Raw genomic sequence first — 20,354 nt, forward strand, 5'->3', positions numbered from 1 at the left:
CCACTTCTATTTCTCCTACTAGTTCTTCCCTGTTTGGGAATTAATAACCTTTGAACACCTGACAACATCCAGTTCTGTGGTCTGAAATGAAAATGTTGGTGTTAAATGGCCTGACTTTCAGGGTGACATTTGCTCAGCAGGTATACAGTTAAAATTACTCACGACAGTATAGCAAATGTGACCAGAGTGATAGCCAAACAGAAGATGGACAGGGAGCAGCCAACATAACTGATGGATGACAGCACCATCTTGTGTTGAGTCGTCAGCTGTGCAAAAAGAGAAAACAAAAAATGTAATCTAAATGTAATTGCTCTACTATGCTAGAGAACCATACATCCTGTTGAAAGGCCGCCAAACTCTTATGTGGTAATTCAGGTAATGTGGCTGTGTCCTCTGTTAGACTGCAGTTTTCACCTCAATGCAAACATCCCTGCATCAGCAATTTCTAGCAAGAGTCGTTTATTGAACTATCTGAACCTAAAGTCAACTACCAAGAGTGCTCTGATTTCTGGGGCATTTTGGTTCCTCTCTTGCATTTCACAAGATTGTATTTCCTCAAAAGAGGTTAGGTACAATCTACACTGCTGTGATGTTGTCAATGCTGAGATTAGATAACACACCAGAAAACAATTTATCCAGACTACACAAAGGCATGGTTGTTTAGGTTTTTTTTTTTAAAGATTGCATGGTGCTTTGCAAATGCTCTCCCACAGCAATTAGTCACAGCATTGCGTAAATACTGTCAATGATTCACAATAGTGAGAGGTGACAAAGCAGGGCAGCCAGTAAAACGTGGCTGCTTACGGGTGGTTTCCAAACAATACTGCAGTCTTTTTCATGTATCGTATTTGTAGTGTCTGTTTAAAAAGCCAGACTGACATTAGTGATTTAACTCCCCCAAAGAATCCCAGAAGAAGCAAAAGCATGGGCAGTAACAATATGAACATCTCATATTGCCCTTAACTCTGACTGGGCTCAGTGTAGGGGCACAGAAGGAAATCAGTTTCCATAAGCATTGAATCCTTGGCCTTTCTGTGTGAATCAGGATCATCATTAAGCTGGTGCATTCTGTGACTTGAATATTCTCCAGTTGCTCAGGGCAGAGTCTCTGGTTCTATCTACATTATGTATCTTACAGTTATACTGCAGCAACTGCGCCACTGTAAGGTCTCCTATGTAGCCACTCTATGTTGGCATGATAGAGACCTCCTGCTGGCCTAAACAAGTCAAAGAGAGGCAGTACTGCTGTCAGCATTAGCCACACTCATGCTTTTCTCTGTGAAACATACTTAGGTGGGGGGGCCAGTGTTTTCACATTCTCAAGGAACAAAAGTTTTGCCAACAAAAGTGCTGGGGTGGAACAAAGTGTTTGTTTCTGCTGATGATTATAAATTATTCAGAAAAAGTGTTTTTATTTTCTATGTTGCAGTGGGGAGGGGGAGTGACAAGTTTTCTGAGTGTGGGAGAAAAGTAACAAGAAAAGTCACATCTAGTCAAGGGAGCCAGGCATTGTTAATATGTAATAAAGGATGGCTGGGGAGGAAACATATCCTACAAGTATTAATTTTTCCCCAGACTAAATCAGTTGTCATAAATTCAAAAATTTTCATTAACCATACCTCAATCCCCACCCTGAAAATGTAGATCACATCAAACAAAATAGTTTGTTTGCATAATTCAAACCATTTCATTTTCTTTATGGCCTTTCCCCCTTTTTTAACGAACACATCAACAAATTTATATTTCTAAACAAAAAGTCTCAAATAAAAAATGTTTCATTACATGAAAATGTAAAATCAGGGATGGTTGATAATTCTGAAACTTTTTTGCATAATTCTTGTCATGTAGGAAATTTGTCAAAGGGTATATGCCATGAAGGGTACATCTACACTACAAACCTCAAAGTAGCCCACAAAGCATCTACACACATTTTTCCTTACTTCATAGTTAACTTCGAAGTAAGGGAGGCTAACTTCAAAGTCACTACTCCATTCCCCAGAATGGAGTAGTGGCTTACTTTTAAGTTTAACTTCGAAGTTGTGTGTGTGTAGACACTCTGCACTCCTTACTTCGAAGCAAGGAGTCCACCAAGGAGGGCCCCCACCCCCGGAGGATGGAAACAGTCTGGCTAACCCAGGCAGAGCTCTATGGTCCCTGCTGGCTGCCTTAAAGGAAGCAGCTCCCCAGCAACCCCATCAGGAAGCCGAGAGTGTGCCACAAGCAGGGGCAGCACAAGCTCTCCCCCAGACTGACCCTGTGTGAAGTGCCTGCCAGCCTCTCCACCCCCTACCCACTGTGGCTGCATGGCAGGACTCTCTTATCCCGCAAGGGACCCCAGAGGAGAAGTCCGAGGGCTCACAGGGCCCAGGCAAGGGCCGTGCCAGGAAGGGACCCAGCTGGACTGAGGAGGAGCTGAAGAACCTCCTCGCTCTGTGCGGGGAGGAGTAGGTCCTTTAGCAAATAGGTGGTCATCAGTGCAATGCTGATGGCTTCGACCAGCTGCCCTGTGGCCTCGGGGGGTCATCCCGACTGCACCAGAAGCAGCATCCACATCAAGGTGAAGGAGCTGCGCCAGATGTACATCAGGACCTGTGACGCTGCCAGCCAGATGGGGGCATGGCCTGTGCATTGCCCTCACTACCAGGAGCTGCATAGGCTCCCAAGGCTGATGGAGGTGGCCACCCCAGAGCACCTGGTGGACACTGCCGGTCCCACCTCCATGGACAGTGGTGAAGAGGCAGGCCCCTCTGGCACCACCAGCCCCCTGTGTGGAGACCAGCCCACTGAGACCGAGGGCAATGACAAAGGCTCCAGTGATGGGACCCTCTTCATCGCCCTTCCCTCTGAGACACCAAGCCGAGCATCATTGAGCCAAGCCTCACCAAACCTTGGGAGGTCACGGCTGGTATGTTTGGGGCAAGTGGGACATAGCAAGGGATGGTGCAGAGCCCCCCAGAACAGCCCCGCAGCCCACACACCTAAGGATGGGGGAGGGAGCATGGGCTGATCCTCGCCAAGCGGGAACCCCTGGGCATCTGGGATCTCAAGGGCCATCGGGTGGCAGGGGAGCAGGGCAGGGGGCAAAGGAGCAGGAGCCCCAGACACCCCAGGGTTGGGAGCCAGCACTCACGGTCTGTCCCCCATCCCCTTCTGTCTCCACAGGTACTTTGACAGTCAGCCAACACTGTAAAGCTGAGTGGGCTGTAGTTGCAGGAGGCCAGGAAACCTCTCCATCGCCCCAGCCTGCATCCCACCTGACAGCTGCACCTGGGCTTCTCGGAGACAATGATGGAGGGATGAGGAGGCAGCTGCCAACCAGGCAGTTGTGCAGGACATGACCGAGGTGCTCCAGGAATGGCTGGCGATGGAGTGGGATATGTGGGTGAGGCTGGCTGGCAGCAAGGACACTGTGGCCCAAGCCTTGGCTGCCCATCTTGCACAGCCTCCCCGCCCCTCGCCAGCCCCTCCCGCAGCCGCCCGTCCAGCAGCTGCCCATCCAGCAGCCACCCCTCCCTCAGCCACCCCTCCAGCTGCTGCCCCTCCTGCAGCCACTGCCCCTCCTGCAGCTGCCCCTCCCACAGCCACCCCTCCAGCGGCCACCTCTCCAGTGGCCGCCCCTCCAGCAGCTCCCAATGTGTGTCAGATCTGGCACCAGCCAAGTGCCTCGAGCTGGCCCAGTGGCTGCTAAAAGAGGCAGAGACACCTGGACCAGCCCCAGCAGCCCCTCCTGCACACCCTATAGGGGAAGAGCCTGCGGCATCCCCACCCCAGCCCTACTTCCCTGTGGTCCTGGCCCCATCGCAGCCCCACAGAGGGCTCCGGATCCAGGACGGTAGGGGCAGCCATGGCCGACGTGGGTCCCAGCCACCCCCCCACGTCTTGCAGACAGACCCTACTCCCATCTCAGCCCCCCTCTCTGTTCAGTTCCCCATCCCAGCCCTCCTCCCAGTTCAGTATCTCACCCAAGCCCCCGCCTCCCACTTCGGGCCACCACCCAAGCACCCACCTCCCAGTTTGGTCCCACCCCACTGCCAACCGTTCCCCTCATGCATGCCGAAGGTTACCACGTTCCATTCCGTGTTGTAAAGTATTTTATTTCCCCCATTCAAATGTGTTGTTCCCACCCTAACCCTGTGTCCCTGGATCTTCATGGGGCAGTGGGTGCGGGGAGTGTGAGGAGTGAGGCGGTGTGTGACTGGGGGGTGGTCAGGGCTGGTCCTGGATGAAGGCCTGGCACAGGCATCCTGGACCCTGACTCCATCCCTCTTTGTCTCACATCACGGGGCAGCAGGTGGCTGCTCATAACCGGACCCCTGGTCTGTGGCCCAGCCCTGGATAAAGAGTTCCTGGACGCCCTCCACAAGGTTGTGGAGGGCACTGCAGGTGGCGATGACTGTGGGGATGTTCGGGAGGCTGACATCCAGCCTGATAAAGAGGCTGCGAAAGCTCCCCTTCAGCCTTCCGAACGCCAGCTCGACTGTGCCCCTGACATAGTTGAGGCAACCATGAAAGGTGTCCTGGGCTGGCATGGTGTGTCCAGTATAGGGCCGCATGAGCCATGGGTGCAGCAGGTATGCGGCGTCCGCCATAATGCAGGGGGAATCATGATGTCCCTGAGTGGGAGCTCCCATGGGGAGACATCCCAGCCATGAATTCCGGAACACTCGGGCATCATGGACCCTGCCTGGCCACCCCACACACACATCCAGGAAACAGCCCCTTTCTTCCACCAGGGCCTGGAGGACCACCAAGTGGTACCCCTTCCTGTTAACGTAGGTGCCCCCACTGTGGTCTGGAGCCCAGATCGCAACGTGTCCTGTCCAGCAAAGGCAGCATGCAGGTCTCCCGGGGTCACGACATGTCATAGGAGCACTGTGTTGATGGTTCGGACAACCTGCGGAATGATGGAGGGGATGTCCATGAACACCAGACCAGGAGGCCCCCTGCCCCCTCACCAAGAGCCCCCTGCCCCCCACCCCCCATGGAGACCCACCCACCCCCCTCACTGGGAGCCCTCTGCCCCCCTCCACAGGGACCCCTTGCCCCTTTGCCAGTCGCTCCCTCCCTAGGGTGGGTCCATGGTGGGGGCTGGCCATACCTCACTCAGCACTGCTCTAGCGGTGGTCTTGCCGATGCTGCATTGGTGGCCGACGGATCTGTGGCTGTCAGGGCTGGTTAGCCACCATAGTGCAATGGCCACCCTCTTCTGTACCGGGAGCGCTGGCTGCATATGGGTGTCCCAGTGCTGGAGGACTGGGGCTAGCCAGTGGCAGAGGTCCTCAAATGTCTGCCACGTCTTTCTGAAATTCCTCAGCCACCACTTGTCATCCCAGTCCTCCAGCACCACTCAGTCCCACCATTCGGTGCTGGTGGCATAGGCCCACTGGTGCCAGCTTGGGGAGGAACGGGGGGAGGGGCAGCAGGGTTATGGCAAGGGCCTGGAGGCTGGATCCCAGGCAGGCAAACCACCCCTGCTGCTGGTACTGCATGGCGAGCAACATGGCCAGCAGGCTGACCAGGGTCAAGAGGGCATTGTCCTCCGAGAGGGAGGGGGCTGGCATGGTCTCCGGCTGTTCCCCTCTGCACATGCTCTGCTGCTATCTTCAGACTGTCAGCCTTGGGGCCGTGTGGGCCATGGATGTTGGGAGGGGTCCTTTAACGGGTCAGCTGGCTGCGAGCCTGGAAGGGCTTGTTAGCCATGCGACCCCATGCCAGCATCATTTCCTGGCTCCTTACTTTGAAGTAAAGGCTGTTTGTGCATGGATGTTTAACTTCGATGTTAGAGGGATCCTACTTCGAAGTAAGGGAGGGTGCACTTTGTGCGTGGATGCTCTACTTCAAAGTTGCTTACATCACAGTTATACTTTTAACGAAGCAACTTTGAAGTTATTTTGTAGTGTAGACACAGCTGAAGGGTTTCAATGTCAACAAGTTAGAATTTTCCAACAAAAAGCATATTGACAAAACAAATCTCACTAGCTTTAATAATTAGCTTTTCATTAAAAGTCCTTTGAAAGGGGGAAATAAAATTTCATAGTTTTAGGCTAGCGGGAATGGTGCAGGTGCTAAATGAGGAAGGGAAGCAGTACGGACTGATTGTGAACATCGATAAAATGAAACCAATGGTATTTGGAGATAAGGAAATAGGAAGGAAGATCAGTGTAGATGGGATCGAACTAGAGAACGTAGAGAAGTTCACATCTGGGGAGCAACAGGATGCATGATCTAGACTCTAAGAAGGAAACAGTAACTAGAATAGTGAAAGAAAGAACAAGTTTGAAGGTGATGAATAAGCTCTTGAAAAGGAAAGTGATCAACTTAGGAACAAAGCTGAGCATCTTGAAAACACGTGTATTCAGCAGCATGTTGTACAGATGTGAGACATGGATGATAATGAAAGATTTGAAGAGAAGGATATTGGCACTCAAGAGGAGTCACTATAGAAAGATCCTGAGAATAGGATGGAAGCAGAAGGTCACCAATGGGGAATTATATAGCAATATACAGCTGAAAGAGAACCAATTTCAGAAGGATTTTACCTATTTTCAACCAAGGATTAAACAGAGGCTGGGAGTGGCTCACCCCTTACAAAAGCAGCTTCTCAGCCCTGGGTGTTAATATCTCCCCATCAGACTCTGACAAAGGGCCTGTCTGATCTGACTTGTTTTTAACTCTTTTGATACATAGTACTGATGCTGGGCCATTTCCGCCTTGCTGAATACACCTTGTCAGCTCTGGCCCTCCCTTTTACTGGGACCCCACTCTTTAAATACCCCTCTGGAAACACCCCCATCCCACTCATGCATCTGATGAAGTAAGTTTTTGCCCATGAAAACTTATGCTCCAAAATATCTGTTAGTTTATAAAGTGCCACAGGACTTCTTGTTGTTCTCGAAGATACAGACTAACACAGCTACCTCTCTGATACTATTTCAGAAGATTTTCCAATAAGTTACAGCTATTTGGGCATATCTGAAGAATGAATGACAAACAAAAAGTCAAGACCCTCGTATTTGGCATAATGGATGGTTTCAGTGGGTGAGGCAGACCCCACAGAGAATGGGTAGATGACGTAGTAGACTGGTGCACTGCTAGTCTACAGAAATTGAGCCACTCCACACTGGACAGGGAAAGATGGAAGGAAATAGTGAGAGAGGCATCAGACACCAATGAGCACTGAGCTCATGGTTGTTGATGCTGATGCTGATTCTTAGGCAGAAGCAAGAGTTCTTTCTCAATAGAGTGAATAATGTACTGTAATTAATCCAATAACTGTACCAGTTCATGTGCAGTAATTTTTACAGTGCCATGGATTCCACCCTTGAGAAAAGGCTGTGAACCATTAAAAGATGGAGCAGTGCAGCAGTAAAACAAACAATTGTTGCTAGGATACTACAGTCCCTAGGAAATGTGATACGGTCTTTTCTTTTCTTTTTTCTCTTTCAGCCAGAGTTGACACATTTCTTCCCACTAACATGGTTAGCACCAAATATGGAGTCAAAATCTGGTTATTTGCTGTTGGATCACAGAGAGGGGTGCACATTAACCCTACAAAAACATCCCAACTCTGTTCCTCCTGTGTTCCATCTCCCTCAGATTACTCCTGCAATACAAGTAATTTTTGTGGGAGGCTGGCAGAGTTTAGGAGATGTTTCTGGATCAGGGATGTACATGCACAAAACATATAGACCATATCTCCTGATTGATAAAACATGCATTTATGTCTCTTGTTATGCGTGACCTAAAGGTCCATAGGCTTTGGGGAAGCCAGGATTGTGCAGTGCGTGTTTCAAATGAGAAAAGACCTCTGGCCTCAACATCCACTAGCGATGAAGAGTTTTGGCTTGGGCTTTCCACAGCTACAGCCAGACATCAACCGCCAGAAAATGTCCAACATGGAGGTTGCAGTTGCTCACCAATGATTGTCATTTACACTACCATGGGATGGCATTTGTATTCAGGAATGCAAATAAGGGATGTAGCTGAAAGGTTAGGTCTTACTATTGCATCTAATGAGTGAATATTTGAGAGGTAGAGGATCTACGTAGTGGAAGTTAGTTTCTTCACTATTATTAAGGGCATTCAACCAAAGATAAACAAGAATTACCTAACAGGACTTTCTCATCTCTAATTTATGAGTCTCAGAAATGATCAATAGTAACGAATTAAGATGATGTATGCACTCCAAATTTCCAACCACCTCTCACTCCTATTAAAGGCAAAGGGAAGTCCATGCATCTAGGATCTCCAGGTTGAGCCTGTGTTCTTCAGAACAAGGAATGAGAAGAAAACTACGGTCCACAACAGTTGATGTGAGGAATGTGTTTAAACCTAAAATGGTTCATGTCAGCCCCAGGTTCAGGAGGTGCAAATACCCTCAACTCACTGGTGCCAGGGAGATTTTAAAGCACTTGGTGCCTGTGAGGGTCAGGCCCTTAATAGCCACCCTCCCCCCTCCCTCTCCCCCCCACAACACTCTGTCTTTCAGAAACTTGCCTGTAGCAAAGCTCTGCTACTCAATCATCCATTAAAATATTCCTTTGTCATGGATACGCTGGAAAAAATGTTTGGGCTGCTACCGTCAAAACTAAACCCTCAAATCAGAGACAGACAAGGAGAAGGATACATGCCAAATAGTAACCATACCGATTTGTGGGCATAGGTGTAAGACAGAAAAGCTTTTTACCACATGAATTCTAGGAGTGGGATGCAATCCTATAGGGAGGCATGGGGTGGTCTTTGAGGCTCCAAAGACGTGCACAGCCATGGAAAATGGTATGGGAGAGTAGACAGGCTGTATTTCAAGCATTGGCTTTTCACTGCCTTCCCACACATACCTACTGTTATCTCAGTGACACATTCCAACCAAACATGGAACTCATTATGAAACAACATAAAAATATATAGGGAACCTGGAATCACAAATGGCCACACAACATGAGTTACAAAGAAATAGTTTCCTGAGGGTGAGAGGAAAACAGTGTATCATTCCTCGTGCTCTGGTTTCATTCTACTGTAATTTGTTCCATCATCATGTTTTCATGGATTTTTCAAGCCTTTGATATCACTAATAGCATAACATGAACTTTAAGCAGGTAACCTTGCCAAAAAGGACAGATACTTAGTGACACCACTTTACAGAGCAAGATAAAAGTGATCATCAGTTTCATTAATGATGCCACTCGGTTATAATGTGCCATAAGGCTTTCTTCTTCATTCCAAAGAAGCTAACTAAAGAAACCAAGATTGAAAAGCACCAAGGGAAACACTGCGCAATCTGTGAAGCATTTTGATGACACAGCTCAGGATTGTTCCATTACATCAAAGAATTTTTCTTTGTTTCTGACTTATTTTGCTTCATGACTTCTCTGACTGTATACATCTTTTTTTACTGTGTAACACTCTTTAGATTGTTGAATGACTAAGGAACAAATTGATATAGTGCTGGGAGTTAGTCATCATCCATATTATAAAATACAGATGTTTCCTAATTTCAGTCTATACAGAAACTCAAAATGCCAAAACAAAAGCTTACTTTCCAGATGATCTTCCATATCCCGCCCCCCCGATGACAGCTTTCACCCTGAAAATTTCCATGACTCTATAGAGAAAATACTCAATAGTTTCACAGTTGTATCCATGTAAACTGCTATATTATTTTCTGCTGCTATTTTTGCCAGCTATTTACTCATAAGAAAGAAAAGCCAGTGCATGGCTGTAAAACTTTTATCTCTATGTTCCAGGGGAGTAGATGTCTCCAAAGATTTGTAATGACAAAACTACCCTGGAAATCCTCAGACACAATATTTATTCTCTTACTTTTGTCATAATCATGATTATAATGAACAAACAATTATACCCACTAATCAAAAGCATTACTCACTGGAAGTTGCTATAACTGTTAATATTAAAAGTGACATGTTTCGAAAACATGACCAATGGGAAAACGTTGAAAGAACTGGCATCTTTATGCAGAGAAGAAAAGCTTAAGGGAGATAAGACATGATATATAAAATTTTGGTATATGGAGGAGTAGGATCAGGTGTTCTCTAGGGACACTGAGGGTAGAAAAAGAAAGATTCGGCTTAGCTTGCATCATAGGAGATTTACTTTGGATATTAGGAGGACAAAACTTTCTAACTATAAGGATAGGTAAGCCTGATAAGGATGTCAGGGATGGTCTAGGTGATGGTCTCCTTAGTTTAATGGGAATGGACTGAATGCCCTCTTGAGGTCCCTGCCAGCCCTATAGTTCTGGCATCCTATCAGGAGATAGAAAATGCCTTTCACTGCTCCATCATTGGTTCTAATCCAGCTAAGGTCAACAGTGGATGAAATTTGTTTAAAAATTAATTTGTCAGTATAAATCCAGTTCCCAACTAACAAGTGCTAGATCACAGAACTGACAAAGGTATATGCACAAACTGTCAATCATTTAGGGGATCCACTGAAAGCACTGTGGAATTATGAAATGAGGGCTGGAGCACATTACAGTACGCTTTCCTTGGCTGTGCACTTGGACTATTTTCAGTTTAGCTTGTGTGGCATTATACAAAGTTGCTGCCACCGGTACATTAATCCACTTGCTATGACAAAGCATAGTGTAGCTTTTTCTCTTACTCCAATGGATTGGTGGCTCTGTCTCAGACAAAGTCTCACTGGGTTTAATGTTTAGTGAGAGTTTTCTTTGGACCTTTCCCCAAATCTTTCCTGGTTTTGTACATGGGGACTGGACAATGCAGAATTTTTCACAGCCAGTAAATTAATGTACCCAGAGACTTCTCTCACATACCCCTGAGGATATGTGTACCACTGCTTGAGAAACATTGTGCTGAGGTATTCTGAGATCTTGAAGTGTCATTCAACCTTTCCAGATTACTGTACACTTTTCAGGAGTCAGATGTTTTTGCATACCACCAAATTACACCTCACTTCGAAACTACTTACAAAAGCCTTCAAAAACATCACAGAAGGCTACTAGTGAAAACTTGTTGTCTTTCTAACATCTTACCAACAAATAAATGCATTGGAATAGACATAGTGCACTTACATTTCAGCATAAGGCATATGAAGCAATAGAAACAAGTCTAAAGGAACTTTTAAATTGTACTGACTTTACTAGTGTTTTTTTATGTAGCCTGTTTTAAAACTAGGCGAATGTCTGAAAGAGTTGCTGTACCCCCTGGAAGGTCTCAGTGTACCCATAAGTGTAAACATACCCCTGGCTAAGAAACGCTGCTAGAGACTTCAGCTGACAGTTTTACAAGCAATGGCATTTGCTAATTTGCTAAATTATTTTGTCCTGTTCCTTTCCAATTATGGTAGAAATGAGGGTAGAAATGACTGGTATATATGAGGGGCATGGTAATTATATTTTGTCCTGAATGAAGACACTGCCTTGGTCAGCCTTTATAAAATTCTTCTTTCTCAAAAGGAGCATGCCTATCAAGAAGCCTCCTACACTTACATATTTTTGGGGCCATATTTGTACAACAGAACTCTGACCTACCAAGAGACAAGCTGACTGCCACATCCTAGACTTACATTGATTTTAAATAAGTACCAACCAAAATACATTTCATGTGAAATAATTTTTCTCCTGTTCGGGTTAAAAACTAGGAGCTATCTGCCTTATTGCAGCTGATATTTCAAATGCAATCTGAATCAAATTAAGAAAGGTATGAATAATTAATTTTGGTGGTAAGAGTATTTCAGAGACATTGCAGTGCTGCCCTGACTGATGACATGAAGGTTTCAAACGGCCTCCAGAAAGGCTGCTCAAACTGAATTTCAACCCAGAGGAGACTTTATTTTTATAGAAACAAAATGCCACCAATACTGAGACAAATTGCTGATTTCCTAGAGCTTGCCTGAGCCCTTTGCTTAGGGACCAAACAGTACAGTTTTCAAATTAATATACTGAGCTCACTTTAAACGGCTCACTTTGGAAATACAGTAGTCCCTCAAGTTACGAGAGGGTTGCGGTTCCCACGCACACTCATGTAACTTGAATTTCGCATAAGTTGGTGGGCAGCTTTTTTCCCCAGTGAAACACATGTTCTGCAGCCAGGGAAGCAGCAGGAGCACCTTTTGGAAGGTAAGACCTGGGGTGGGGGGGACAGTTGGGGAGGGTTAAGCCTGGCGGTGGGCTGGGGCTGTAGGCCTGGGGTGGCAGAAGGTGGAGTTGAGCAGGAGCTGTGGGTGGGTGGTGAGCCGGGCTGTGAGGGTTTGAAGAGGGGTTGAACCAGGGCTGTGGGTGGGAATGGCTTGAACTGGTGCTGCGGTGGGGGGGGCGTTGAACTGGGGCTGGAATGGAAGTAGGGCAGGTGAGCCAGAACCAGGCATACAGGGGGTGAGCCAAAGCAGGTGCTGCAGGGAGGTTGAACCAGGGTTGGTGGGGGTCGAGCCAGGGCTGCGGGGGTTGAACTGGGGCTGTGCAGGGCCAGGGCCAGGGGAGTGGGACTTTGAGTTGCACTTAACTCGCGTTCATGTGAATTAAGCGCAATTTGAAATCGTGCATTTCGAGGGTTTACTGTACATATACTGGAACCATAAGTCTGTCTCTGACATGCACAATATGAAATGGGTGGAGAGAATTTGTTGGGCAGATGAGGCAAAGGTATTGTAAAATTTCCACTTAAAGAAGAAAAAGTCCACCGCACTAACTCAGCAGAGACTCTCTTTTAATGAAGCCACAATGTATCAGCTATTAAAAGAGCGAAGTAAAGGCAGTACCACAGCACCTAAGAGGTCACACTATGCAGTAGGACACAGCGGCAGTTGTTGTCGGCAACCCTGCTTTTGAATTCATGTTCTCCATTAGCTCGCTGTCTCCTCAGGATTGACATAAAGTGCTCCAGAGTGAACTTGTCATGTAGTAAAGGAGCATTTCCTTCACACCAGCCCAGCTGCAGGGCTGCTTATTTTAGAATCACAGGATGCTAGGACTGGAAGGGACCTTGAGAGGCCATCGTGTCCAGCCCCCTGCCCTCATGGCAAGACCAAGTACTGTCTAGACCATCCCTGATAGACATCTATCTAACCTGTTCTTAAATATCCCCAGAGATGAAGATTCCACAACCTTCCTAGGCAATTTAGTCCACTGTTTGACCACCCTGACAGTTAGGAACCTTTTCCTAATGTCCAACCTAAACTTCCCTTGCTGCAGTTTAAGCCCCTTGCTTCTTGTTCTATCCTCAGAGGCCAAGACGAACAAGTTTTCTCCCTCCTCCTTATGACACCCTTTTAGATACCTGAAAACCACTATCATATCCCCCCTTAATCTTCTTTTTTCCAAACTAAACAAGCCCAATTCTTTCCGCCTTTCTTCATAAGTCATATTCTCTAGACCTTTGATCTTTCTTGTTGCTCTTTTCTGGACCCTTTCCAATTTCTCCACATCTTTCTTGACATGCAGCGCCCAGAACTGGACACAATACTCCACCTGGGGCCTAACCAATGCAAAGTACAGCAGAAGAATGACTTCTTAGCTGCGTCTACACGTGCACGCTACTTCGAAGTAGCGGCACCAACTTCGACGTTAGGCGGCGAGACGTCGAAGTCGCTAACCTCATGAGGAGATAGGAATAGCGCCTACTTCGACGTTCAACATCGAAGTAGGGACCGTGTAGACGATCCGCGTCCCGCAACGTCGAAATTGCTGGGTCCTCCATGGCAGCCATCAGCTGGGGGGTTGAGAGATGCTCTCTCTCCAGCCCCTGCGGGGCTCTATGGTCACCGTGGGCAGCAGCCCTTAGCCCAGGGCTTCTGGCTGCTTCTGCGGCAGCTGGGGATCTATGCTGCAGGCACAGGGTCTGCAACCAGTTGTCAGCTCTGTGGATCTTGTGTTGTTTAGTGCAACTGTGTCTGGGAGGGGCCCTTTAAGGGAGCGGCTGGCTGTTGAGTCCGCCCTGTGACCCTGTCTGCAGCTGTGCCTGGCATCCCTATTTCGATGTGTGCTACTTTGACGTGTAGACGTTCCCTCGCTGCGCCTATTTCGATGTTGGGCTGAGCAACGTCGAAGTTGAACATCGACGTTGCTGGCCCTGGAGGACGTGTAGACGTTATTCATCGAAATAGACTATTTCGATGTTGGCTGCACGTGTAGACGTAGCCCTTGTGTCTAGTTCACAACACACCTGTTAATGCATCCCAGAATCTTGTTTGCCTTTTTTGCAACAGCATCACACTGTTGACTCATATGCTGTGGTCCACTATAACCCCTAGATCCCTTTCTGTCACACTCCTTCCTAGACAGTCACTTCCCATTCTGTATGTGTAAAATTGATTGTTCCTTCCTAAGTGGAGCACTTTGCATTTGTCTTTATTGAACTTCATCCTGTTTACTTCAGACCATTTCTCCAATTTGTCCAGATCATTTTGAATTTTCACCCTGTCCTCCAAAGCATTTGCAACCCCTCCTAGCTTGGTATCATCTGCAAACTGAATAAACATACTGTCTATGCCAATATCTAAATCATTAATGAAGATATTGAACAGAACTGGTCCCAGTACAGACCCCGGCGGAGCCCCACTTGTTACACCTTTCCAGCAGGATTGAGAACCATTAATAACTACTCTCTGAGTACGGTTATCCAGCCAGTTTTGCACCCATTTTATACTAGCCCCATCTAAGTTGTATTTGCCTAGTTTATGGATAAGAATATCATGTGAGACCGTATCAAATGCCTTACTAAAACCTAGGTATACCACATCCACCACTTCTCTCTTATTCACAAGGCTTGTTATCCTATCAAAGAAAGCTATCAAATTGATTTGACATGACTTGTTCTTTGCAAATCCATGCTGGCTGTTCCCTATCAGCTTACCACCTTCCAAGTGTTTGCAGATGATTTCCTTAATTACCTGCTCCATTATCTTTCCTGGCACAGAAGTTACACTGACTGGTCTGTAGTTTCCTGCATTGTTTTATTCCCCTTTTTATAGATAGGCACTATATTTGCCTTTTTCCAGTCTTCTGGAATCTCTCCTGTCTCCCATGATTTTCCAAAGATGATAGCTAATGGCTCAGATACCTCCTCCATCAGCTCCTTGAGTATTCTAGGATGCATTTCATCAGGCCCTGGTGACTTGCAGACATCTAACTTTCCTAAGTGATTTTTAACTTGTTCTTTTTTTATTTTATCTTCTAACCCTACCCCTTTTCCACTAGCCTTCACTATGTTAGGCATTCCTTCTTCAGACTTCCCAGTGAAGACCGAAATAAAAAAGTCATTAAGCATCTCTGCCATTTCCAAGCTTCCCATTACTGTTTCTCCCTCCTCACCGAGCAATGGCCCTACCCTATCCTTGGTCTTCGTCTTGCTTTTAATGTATTTATACAAAGCTTCTTGTTTCCTTTTATGCCTGTAGCTAATTTGAGCTCATTTTGTGCCTTTGCCTTTCTAATCTTGCCCCTGCATTCCTGTGTTGTTTGCCTATATTCATCCTTTGTAATTTGTCCTAGTTTCCATTTTTTATATGATTCCTTTATTACTTTGAGATCACACATGATCTTCTAATTAAGCCAAGGCGGTCTTTTGCCACATTTTCTATCTTTCCTACACAGAGGAATAGCTTGTTTTTGGGCCCTTAATAATGTCCCTTTGAAAAACTGCCAACTCTCCTCCGTTGTTTTTCCCCTCAGTCTTGCTTCCCATGGGGCCCTACCTAACAGCTCTCTGAGTTTACCAAAATCTGCCCTCCCAAAATCAATTATCTCTATTTTGCTGTTTTCCATTCTACCTTTCCTTAGACTTGTGAACTCTATGATTTCATGATCACTTTCACCCAAGCTGCCTTCCACTTTCAGATTCTCAATAAGTTCCTCCCTATTTGTTAAAATCAAATCTAGGACAGCTTCTCCCTGGTAGGTTTTTCAACCTTCTGAAATAAAAAGTTGTCTCCAATGCAGTCCAAGAATTTAGTGGATAGTCTGTGTGTTGCTGTGTTAGTTTCCCAACATATATCTAGACAGTTAAAGTCCCCCATCACCTCCAAATCCTGGGCTCTTGGATGATTATGTTAGTTGTTTAAAAAAAGCCTCATCTACCTCTTCCATCCGGGTAGGTGGCCTGTTGTAGACTCCTAGCAGGACATCACCCTTGTTTTTTACCCCTTTTAGCTTAATCCAGAGGCTCTCAATGCATCCATTTCCTTTGTCCATCTCCACCTCAGTCCAAATGTGTACATTTTTAATATACAGAGCAACACCTCCTCCCATTTTCCCCCGTCTATCCTTCCTGAGCAAGCTGTACCTTTCCATACCAACATTCCAATCATGTGTATTATCCCACCAAGTTTCCTTGATGCCAACAATGTCATAGTTGTATTTATTTATTAGCACTTCCAGTTTTTCCTGTTTATTACCCATACTTCTTGCATTTGTATATAGGCACCTAAGATATTGATTTGATCTTTTTTGCCCTGACCCTCCTTTTTCTCTGCCATTATAGCCCATGTTCCCTCCCATTTCGAACCCATCTCCCAGATCTCCATCTTCTCCACTCACCCGTGGGCTTTGCTTCCCTGTCCCTGTTGAACCTAGTTTAAAGCCCACCTTACTAGGGCTGCGTCTACACGTGCACGCTACTTCAAAGTAGCGGCGCCAACATCGAAATAGCGCCCGTCACGGCTACACATGTTGGGCGCTATTTCGAAGTTGAAATCAATGTTAGGCGGCGAGACGTTGAAGTCGCTAACCCCATGAGGGGATGGGAATAGCACCTTACTTTGAAGTTGAACGTCGAAGTAGGGCACGTGTAGACGATCCGTGTCCCGCAACATCAAAATAGCGGTGTCCTCCATGGCGGCCATCAGCTGAGGGGTTGAGAGACGCTCTCTCTCCAGCCCCTGCGGGGCTCTATGGTCACTGTGTGCAGCAGCCCTTAGCCCAGGGCTTCTGGCTGCTGCCGCTGCAGCTGGGGATCCATGCTGCATGCACAGGGTCTGCAACCAGTTGTCGGCTCTGTGGATCTTGTGTTGTTTAGTGCAAGTGTGTCTGGGAGGGGCCCTTTAAGGGAGCGGCTTGCTGTTGAGTCCGCCCTGTGACCCTGTCTGCAGCTGTGCCTGGCACCCTTATTTCGATGTGTGCTACTTTGGCGTGTAGACGTTCCCTCGCAGTGCCTATTTCGATGTGGTGCTGCCCAACGTTGAAGTTGAACGTCGACGTTGCCAGCCCTGGAGGACGTGTAGACATTATTCAATAAGCTATTTCGATGTAGCGTGCACGTGTAGACGTAGCCTAGGTTAGCCAGTCTGTGTCCAAATAGGGTCTTTAAAAAGTTTTCACTGTGCCTTGTCAAATCTTGAAGTCTCCAACAGTTTCTGCTGAGTTATTAATTAGCATTTTTAAGAGACTTTGTAGTCTCTGAAAATAGTTCTGCGAAAGATGTCATCAAACAGTAGGTACTCTGCTCATTAAACTTTTCACATACTGAGCTTTTAGCTTAAATGAAGCTGTAAGGAAGAGCAACAGGGAGAATGGAGCCAAACTGCAAATAAATAGTGGTACCAGATCCTTTTAGTGTTTGGCAAGCAGCAAGGCAGATATTTACAAGTCCATCCCTGAAGTCTGATTATGTAGCATGAACTGTTTTTCTCTTTTTTTTTTGCTTTGAGGCCCGCTGCTTACAGTGCTCTGAGCCTGTCTTGTCTTAATAATAAACCTAATATAGCATTTACAGGAGTATTTACCCTTTGTTAAATTGAAGGATCTCCTTTTGCACAAAGACCTGAAAGCTACATAGGTGACGGCTTCTTCACTTTCTGCTTCTAGCAGAATACACTTTATCCCTCTTCTCCTTCATCGTGGTTAAGAGGCATATCCAGGAAGTCCATGAGACAGGCCCATAAGGGGGAAGAAAATTCAGTGAGGGAACATTTGGTTGGGAAAAGAAGGGCTGCGTCATTCACAAAACTCTTATGCTCAGTTTTCAGAGGAGGATAACAAAATTAGGTAACCAGAGACCAGTGAAATTCATCAGGAATCTGCTGGCTTAGCTCCCTACAGCTCATTTAAAAATCCCAGCCCCTGGCCATGATTCAAGGGAGTCCTTCCCTACTCAGGACAGCATCTGCTCCAAACTCTCCGCATTCCAAGACCCTTGCTATATACGATGCCACCTCTGACAGTGTGGCTACACTGGACTGCTGATTTCCACAGGCAGTGGGTTTCATAGCATAGAGGTGAGGAAGGGACATATGGAACAGTTGAAGCAAAGGAGTGATGGAAAGCAGCCTTACTGGAGCCCAGAATCTGGCCCCTGGTCTGTTAGCTCCCAATTTCCTAATGTCACTGTAAGAGCACGCTACCTCCCTTGTGGTGAGATAGGAGGCAGAAGTCTGCATATTTGTGCAACCAGAAGAGCTGAGACTGGGTATGAAAATTGTAAAACATTTAGGGCAAGGACTGACTCTTTAGTTTGTATTTGTCCTGGACCCGGATCTAAGTCCCACCCCATGCAGGGGCTCAGTGCAGGTGTCACCTCTGCCCATCAGCCCCAGGACTAGCAGGGAGGAGGCCTCTCTCCCCATCTGTGCCAGCTTCATACTGGGGCAAGAGGAGGGAGTTCCTCCCTCCCTCCTGCAATTCCAGCCATGGATGCTCCCAGCTGGGTCAGAAGAAGGGGTGTCTGCCCCTGGGCTGCCTCAGCTGCAAGTGCTCCCTGCTCAGGCCAGAAGAGGGGATGCCTCTCCTCTGGTCATGATACCCCATTTAGAGTTGCCCCAAATCTGCCACTGCCCCTTCCATGGCCCTCAACCAGCCTAAGAAAGACCTACCCTGCTTGGGCAGAGGTATCCCTCTCCCACTGGAGCTGCGGCAGCCATGGAGAGAGGCCTCTCACCTGGTCCCAAGCTGCTTCAGTAAGAGAAGCCTGGAGGAAGTGCTCTCCCTCCCTAGGGCAACTAATATGCTGCATCTCTCATCCTCAACCCCACTCCAGAGCCAGTATGCCCAGCCAGGGCCCTCATACCCCTGCACCCCAACCTTCTGACTGAGACCTGAGCCCCTCAACACCAGACTCGCCCCAAAGCCCACACCCTGAATCAGAGCCTTCACACTCCTGCCCTCCAACCTTCTGCCCCAGGCTTAAGCTTCCTCTCACACTCAGATTCCCCTGCCTCCATCCTGCCACCATGACTTTAGTTATGTGCATCAATATGAATATGATGTGTCACACATCCCCTCCAGACTGGTTCATGTATAAAAAAAATCATTCTGTCAGGGATAGGAAAAATTAGAGGGAACACTGTCCAGGGAACACTTCTCAAAATAATTAGAAGTCCTGTGGCACCTGATAAACTAATTTTTGGAGCATAAGCTTCCATGGGCAAAGACCCCTTTTGACACATGCACTGCAGTGCATCTGTTGAAGTGGGTCTTTCTCCATGAAAGCTTATGTGCCAAAAATTCTGTTAGGCTATAAGGTGCCACAAGACTTCTTGTTGTTTTTGTGAATACAGACTAACATAGCTACCCTTCCCTGTCCCAATATTTGTTCAGAAGTGAGGCTCCTAAGCACCACCAGATTACACAGGTATAATTCATAACTAACAATAATTAGAACATGCTAGAATTTAGGGCCATCAGGAGTTGACAGTGGTCCACCATGCATGAAAGAATGGCACAGAAAAAACAAAAAGTTCTACCCTAGCCGTCTCAAATCCCTGCCATCCCTATAAAAAACCACAGAAGACAGAACTGTTGTGTTTGTCAGTGAACACTCACTGCTTAAGTCTTCTGTGGGAGGAAAACGCAATAAAAATGTAGCAATATCAACATGGAGAACAGCAACATTATTTTCCCCAGCTTCTGTGCTAGGGTAAAAGTAAGCTTAATTTGGCCACTAGAGCAACAGGTTTCTATACCACAAGCAGATGTGGTAACTGCTGGGCACATCTCTGAGGAGCAGACATCTGTGCCAATTAATGATGTAGTTTACCAAAAGAAATAAAACCCCCTAGGTCCTCAGTCTTCTTGGACAAGTGCCCTACAAGCTTCGATAAACACACAGCTGTATTAGATCTAAGTAGCAGAGACAGATAATTCCACAGTATCTGCTCTAAGACATCAACAAATCATTTCGGGATATTAGTGTCTCTGCAGAGGTATGCTCCAGCTCTGTCGTTTGTGCCTACGCCTGTGAGTGCACACCCAGCTGCCGAGAGTGAGACACACATTCGTGTGCTCCCATACTGCCTTCACACCAAGAAGTGCATCGTAGTCTAATGGGCAGATTCCATCCTACATCCTCTACAGGAAACAGCAAGGTCAAGATAATGGCCTCTTTAAGTAATTTTGAGGCCTCTGGATTCTCAGCTGCTCCAGAGACCAAATCACATGACATCATTTA

General features: G+C 46.8%; 1 protein-coding gene across 3 annotated transcripts in view; it reads right to left on the reverse strand.

The window, feature by feature from the left end:
• ADGRD1 (adhesion G protein-coupled receptor D1) overlaps window positions 1-20,354 on the reverse strand; it is a 382,252-nt gene that overhangs the window by 145,510 nt on the left and 216,388 nt on the right. For all 3 annotated transcript variants that reach the window (XR_012648032.1, XM_075012922.1, XM_075012921.1), the window contains one exon: window positions 163-266. Coding sequence is in view for 2 of the 3 variants with exons in the window: in XM_075012922.1 (XP_074869023.1) it covers window positions 163-266 (104 nt within the window). In the remaining variant the exon portion in view is untranslated. The remainder of the gene's footprint in view (window positions 1-162; window positions 267-20,354) is intronic.

This window comes from Carettochelys insculpta, chromosome 18, assembly GCF_033958435.1.
Source record: "Carettochelys insculpta isolate YL-2023 chromosome 18, ASM3395843v1, whole genome shotgun sequence".
Classification (NCBI taxonomy): Eukaryota; Metazoa; Chordata; order Testudines; family Carettochelyidae; genus Carettochelys; species Carettochelys insculpta.